General features: G+C 37.0%; 1 protein-coding gene across 1 annotated transcript in view; it reads right to left on the bottom strand.

The window, feature by feature from the left end:
• LOC106123174 (solute carrier family 41 member 1) overlaps window positions 1–6,998 on the bottom strand; it is a 39,152-nt gene that overhangs the window by 18,896 nt on the left and 13,258 nt on the right. The window contains exon 2 of the mRNA XM_013319390.1: window positions 905–997. Coding sequence (XP_013174844.1) covers window positions 905–995 — 91 coding nt within the window. The 5' untranslated portion in view covers window positions 996–997. The remainder of the gene's footprint in view (window positions 1–904; window positions 998–6,998) is intronic.

Raw genomic sequence — 6,998 nt, forward strand, 5'->3', positions numbered from 1 at the left:
GGGAAGGGAAAGAGGACTAAATTAGGCCTCCAGGACGCACACTCATCAGACGAAACGCGGAATTGCTTCCACTTCACGCCTGTCTTCTGTGTGGTCGTGGTATTTCACCGGGCGAGCCGGGCCGATTCGTGCGAAGACGTTAAAGCGGGCTCTACCACTGTTAAAATCTACTTTAATATTTAGGAGTTAATTAAATTAATAATTGGTTGTACCCTTTGAACACTACAGTTAAAAGTACCGATCGTATGACTTGACTTGACTTAACACATTAGATGCCATAATGACTTTTCGAAAAACGATTTTTTTTTTAAATTTCATCTAAAACCATTTTAATGAGGACTTGCCGGTCACGCTGTATACAACAATTCGAATATTCGATTAAAAAGCGTCCGACAGGCCACAGCGAGGTGTTGAATGGAAGTAGGGCTTGTCGGACACATAATCCAACATGGCAGCTAACGTGTTAAAGTCCTATGTCCCCGTAGTGGGGCAGAGGGCGTCCACAGAGCGCCGTCAGTTCGCTCTATCTTGGGGGCTCTGCGTTTGGTCTCGGGCCATGTCAGCCCAATTGCCTTCACGTCGGCAGCTACTGAGCTACCGATCGTATAATACCTTCAAAATTAGTTTAGATTTTTAGCTTAGCTTAGTCATGATGGAATTGACTTACAGCACATAAAAAACACTACATGACGGCGAAACGCATGACCATTTTGCATTTTTGACTCACTTAAAATATTCTCCGGTAACCGGTGATTTCTGAGACCCAAATCTCTATATAAAACATATCGCCTTCCTCGTCATTATCCTTGACAAAAGTCATAACAATATGTTTTGAATGAAGATTTAGGTCTCAGAAAACCACGGTAAATCAAGCTAAAAGGCAATTAAATTACATGATACTTACCGCTGATGGTAAAAACTGGGTTTCCGTTAATGTGGGGCGAGTAATCTTCGACTTTATCTGACGGTTTGACGACATCGAGGGCTCCAACCATGCCTGGATAAACAAAAATATATTTTATTTCTAATGTTCTTTACAGTCACATTCAAGTAATCTTTAATGAAATGTGCAAACGAAGCACTAACCGATGGTTTCTGAGCTCAAAATCTCTGTGTTAACCATATCGTCATCCCTGTCATTCTTGACAAAACAGAGGTAATATTATGTTGTAATTGAAAATGTTGGTCTCAGAAACCCACAGTAAATGATACCTCTGATTGATGTCTAGTTGCATCTAACTGTATCACAATAAAGTTTTAATTACCGCTGGCTTAGTACTGTAATACTCAAAAACATTTAATAGTTACTTAATCACTTTTAAACTCACACTAAGTGACTCCCATAGAGATTAATTAATAACACTGCATCATTTCCATTCAGCATATTCTGAAATTTAATTTCTTATTCTAGACATAATGAAATAAGTCGAAATAACTATATACAGAGTGTTTCAATGGAAGCTAAAATTATTTAGCTAAAAAAAATAGCCCAAGTTGTGAAATCAAATACCACTAATGTAGTGAAATCTTAGACTGAAGCCGGACAAAGGTCTGTGAGATTATTGTATTTAGGTTAAAAAGTGAACTTGTCAAAAAGTGAAAGAAGTTAAATTTAAATATGTCCTGAATTTTGTTACTTACAACTACGTATTTTAAAAGTACATTATTTTAAGAAACGATAACTATTTAGAGTAAACAGACCAATCTTACTTCTTACTGATATTATAAATGCGAATGTTTGTTAGGTTAGGATGGATGGATGTTTGTTAGAACGTATCTCCAGAATGGCTGTCAGATCTCGCAGTAATTTGGCATAGATGTCAAACATAGTCTGGAAGAACAGACGGAGCCGTAGGTGACAGCTAGTAGTTAATATAATATGAACGGTCAGTTTATAAACAGTCGATGCCGCAGCTTAATTGTTACATTTTGATTTAATATTATATGATTGGAAAAGATGATGAATATATGAATAATAATTATGGTTAAAATTCTTATATAAAACCATCTATTTACATAAAAACATCACCTATCAATGCTCTTACTAATATTACAAATGCGAAAGAAGGTATCTCTAGAACGGCTAAACGAATCTCGATGAAATACAGTATAGTCGTCCGGTGGCGGCACCTACTAGTTTTGAGACCATCGGGGGCCCTTCATCAGGGTGAGTGGGACTGGTATTATTTCGCGGACGCGGCCCGTCGCTCACCGAATCATTTCACGCACGCACGTCGCACGTCGTTTAGCCGTTTTTATATAAGTTTATTATAATGTCTCACGAAAATTTGAATAATTTAAAATACAGTAAAGATGTAGAACACAGTCTGGAAGAAAGCATAGGCTCCTATGATCCCGGAAATGTGTACGATTCCCAGAGACATCTGATTTACTTATTAACTCTATAACTCCATTGTTGGCTTGGCATACATATAGAACATAGTCATAAGTAACACATGAATCACTTTGCGCATTTTTTTTAGAAAATTTTTTTCGAAGCCGGAGTCGCGAGTTAAAGCTAGTCATATGATATAATCAATTCAAAATATCTACTTTTTATTAGAATCGGAAACTATGACATCACAGAAGTGAAACTATTTCTTGTGTAAGATTATGTTTATCATAGTTGTTATATTTTATTGGTTTTGCATGAATTTACATTTTATAATCGATAAAGGATATAAAATACTAACTGTCGCCCGCGACTCTCGCCGCGCGGATTAAAAAAAACTAATATAAGTCGCCTATGTGTTCTTCCAGGCTATGTGCTACATCTATGCCAAATTTCAGCGAGATCCATACAGCCGTTCTGGAGATACATTCAAACATTCCCATTTATAATATTATAATTTACCCCGTTTTTGCAACATTTTTCACCGACGCTTCGCTCCTATTGGTCGCAGCGTAATGTTATAAAGCATAAAGCCTTCCTCTATAAATGAACTATCCAACAAAAAAATAATTTTTCAAATCGGACCAGTAGTTTCCGAGATTAGCGCGTTTAAACAAACAAACAAACTCTGCTTTATAATATTAGTATTATATAGATTTGTGATATTAAAAATTGTTCAAAGTTGATGTACAATCACCTTCAACCGCGGTACTCGGGTTTTAGAAAAATGGCCTTGTTCTCCCAACGCAATTGCAATAAACTTTCGTTAAGTCTGAGATGTCAATTTATGTTAATATCTCTGCAGTGGAAACCCAGAGTTATAGATTCATAACAATTAGTACTATAGATAATTGATCATATAAAAACCAAATTTTACCTGCCTGTACAGTCAGCGTCATATAGATCGTCACAGACAAGATATGCAAATATATAGGTACACCAAAAGTAATCAATTATATCGGTACAACAAAAGTCCTCAAAATAATAGATACATTCACCCTGCTCAAAAACATCGGTACATACACAGCGTCAAATATATGAGTACATGCAAGATGCTCATAAATATCGTAGCAGCCACAGCGTCATAAGTAACGAAGCAGTCAAGGTGCGCAAAAATATCGGTACATTTGACAAAATTGAACTCTATCTCTATATACTTGTGATACAATTTGAAATAAACTACTTCTGTTACATTCATTTGACACTTTGCATCAAACCATTTTTCAAAATTTACTAAAAGTGTTCGACGCGGATGACAGATATTAGGTAGATAAAACCAACATCAAATTTAAGTTTGTCATCATATATGCTAGTTTGGTCTCGTGGCCTTACCGTTCGCCGCCGTTGGTACGTAAGGTCGGCGGTTCAAATCCCAAGCCACTATTTTTTTTTGATATTTAAACTTTTTAATTTTAATATCGAAGCACATGTAATTAAACTCTATCGCCGTAGTTATTAGGTACTTTTTGATATTGCCTTGGACTAATGAGTTTGACCGTTAAAGTACTTTTCTATTTCAAACAAAAATGAAGGAGATAAAGCGATGCTATTGGGATGTAATTTGTTTATTACTCATGTTTGTTAAACTTGTACCGGTAAAAATAACACTTTTACTTTTACCTTTTACTGATACTGATTAAATTTAAGAAACAAAGAAAAAAAAACTGAATGTCAATATCCAAACTACATCAAATTTTTGGTCGATTGCAATAAACATTCCAGTGTGCGTGGGCGCGCACACATATGTAGATAACACTTGTACGTATAGTTTCCGCGCGTACCATTCTTAAAACCCGCAAAGACAATCCACGCTCCGCCCACTCACTTCACCCGCGATGGTCGGACCTAATTGTTGTTAACTTTATTTAAATTTCTTTCTACCCGACAGCGAAAATTATAAAAAAAAATTGTCGAGCAAAATTTTACATTACCAAATTTTTACTGGTTATAAAAAATAACCCCGTGATTGATAAAATGAAAAAAACGTAGCCTGAGATTCGAACCGGTAAACTTACATATTACGGCAAACATACTAGAATACTGCGCCAAACTAGTATTATATATATTGTGACAAGGCAAAATTTGATATTAGTTAATACGTAAAATATCTGTCATATTCGGCGTGACAAACTTTTATATTTAAGCGTTATGACAGGAGAAGAAAAATATTGGGTTGCCCAGTAAGTTCGTGCCGCTTTATAAGGAAAATTGAAACCCTGTTCTCTTAAATTTTTGGAAATGTTTTTAAATTATATTGGTACGACTCTATACCTAAAACGTCTTTTATTATTGGATAAAATTTTAAAAATTAGTTTTTATCTCAACCAATGAAATGAAATTATTCACAATATAGAAATTTTTGTGACGTTTGATAATGGTGGAAATCCGAATATGAATCCACTTCAGCTACAGTCTATTGTAAACTTTATATCGAAAATCAGAACAAACTTTCCGGACAACCTATAATGTTAATACAAAGTGTCAAATGAATGTAACAGAAGTATTTTATTCCAAATTGTATCACAAGTATATAACGATAGAGTTCAATTTTGTCAAATGTACCGATATTTTTGCGCACCTTGACTGCTTCGTTACATATGACGCTGTGGCTGCTACGATATTTATGAGCATCTTGCATGTACTCATATATTTGACGCTGTGTATGTACCGATGTATTTGAGCAGGGTGAATGTATCTATTATTTTGAGGACTTTTGTTGTACCGATATAATTGATTACTTTTGATGTACCTATATATTTGCATATCTTGTCTGTGACGATCTATATGACGCTGACTGTACAATAGAATATTAGTTTAAATATGGAACACCGCCAACAAACATGACTGTACATTTTAGTCATAGCACCATATATTAACAGTGGTAGAGGCCAGCAACAACATCTGTTGTACGAATTGGCCAGCTCGCGTTGTGCAATACCCCGACCACAAAGAAAACACGCGTTAAGTGGAAACAACTCGCGCGTTTCGACTAAAGTGTAGGCCTAGTTTTAGTCCCCCTTCTCTTTCCTCCTCCTTTTCTTCCCACCCTTTTCTAATAAAGAAGAAAGGAGATGTGGATTTGACGAAGGAGGGGAGGTATATTGTGTAAGGATCCTAAGACAATATCTATACGATTTATAGGTATAAACAATCATATCATTTTAGAAGCGTCAGAACAAAAACCGATAAATTTCATTTGTTTTCTGTGAAAAAGAGAGAGAACAAGTGAGAGAAAAAGAGAACAACCAATTGGCATCATAAAAAATGCCGAAATATGATTTATAGGTTTTTGTTAAGTCGCTCTTCTTTTATTACATGTTTCTCAGGCCTATAATCCATTTAGGTTTATTCAGATACACCTTTTGAGCTTCTAATCCATTTAGTTTTATGTAGCAATTTATAATCATTAATGACAAAATTAATCATACTCAAGTGATTAACAGTTGTCGTAAATCTGTTACCGGGTAATAAGGTAGGTAAAATGCGGATTATAAATAAAAAGATAAGTATAATGCATACAAAAGTAATGCTTACTGAGTTAAAAAGTAATAATGAATTAATAGGCGCAAATCCAGTCAGAATTTTACATATTTTTTATATCGTAAGGAAGCATCTGTGGCTCAGGGGTTAAGCACTTAACTCAGTAGGCCCTGGGTTCGAATCCTGCCGTGAACCAATGTGTTTTAGGATATTCGATTTACATATATACAATCACTTAAGGTTCTAACGGTGAAGAAAAAAATCGTGATACAACCTGCACATATCTGAGCAGAAATTCTAAGATATGTATGAAGTCAACCCGCTCTGGACCGTCGAGGTTAACTATAGCCTAGTTACCCCTAACTTAGGGCAGGTTCCGAGTCCCTCAGTGGGGATGTATAGTGAGCTGATGATGAAGGAAGCAAATGAGCGACTACCTAAAATCACCGAAATAACGAAACCGTCGGATCCCATAGATATCCGCATTTGATAATACGTTGCTTACTTTTAATCAACAAAGACGCATAGAAAGAAGATATTTCTGCTTTTTTTTTTTTTTTTGTGACTGATTGCCACTGTTTGCCTTGAGGAGGCATTTACAGCTTCACCGGGCTTGAGGTGGCCGAGCGCAGATGGCACTTAGCCTAAACCTCGTTTAAGAGTAACTAAGCTCGAGGGCTCCCTCAGGAACCTCGGCTCGGGCCGTTACTTCGTTATTATTACCGGATTGGGAGGCCGCCGAGCTCTTAGGTCGCTTCGGTGGACGCTCCATGGAGTGACGGGGCTCAAGGGACCCCGAGAGGGGACCTCGGCTTGGGCTGTCACTCGATACGCGTTTAGCATTCCGATTCAAGGGTGCCCGAGGGGGCCGAACCTCGGCTTGGTCGGTTGCTGTTTCCTGATTATTATTAGCCCTTATGCATCTAATATTACTACCACTTCGGAAAGCGTTAGCGCTGGGAGAAGAAGTGGCGGAAGAAACTCCAGCTACGCTTCTTTCGTTGACAGGTGAAAATCTGCCTGCTATGAGGCCATATCGCGAGAATGATTGCCGTAGCCGGCAGCGACTGGGATGTGTGGTGTGACTGCGAAGTTGTTTAACCCTAGCCTGAGCGATGGTAGTTGC

Source organism: Papilio xuthus, unplaced genomic scaffold (genome assembly GCF_000836235.2).
Source record: "Papilio xuthus unplaced genomic scaffold, Pxut_1.1 DF826159.1, whole genome shotgun sequence".
NCBI lineage: Eukaryota > Metazoa > Arthropoda > Insecta > Lepidoptera > Papilionidae > Papilio > Papilio xuthus.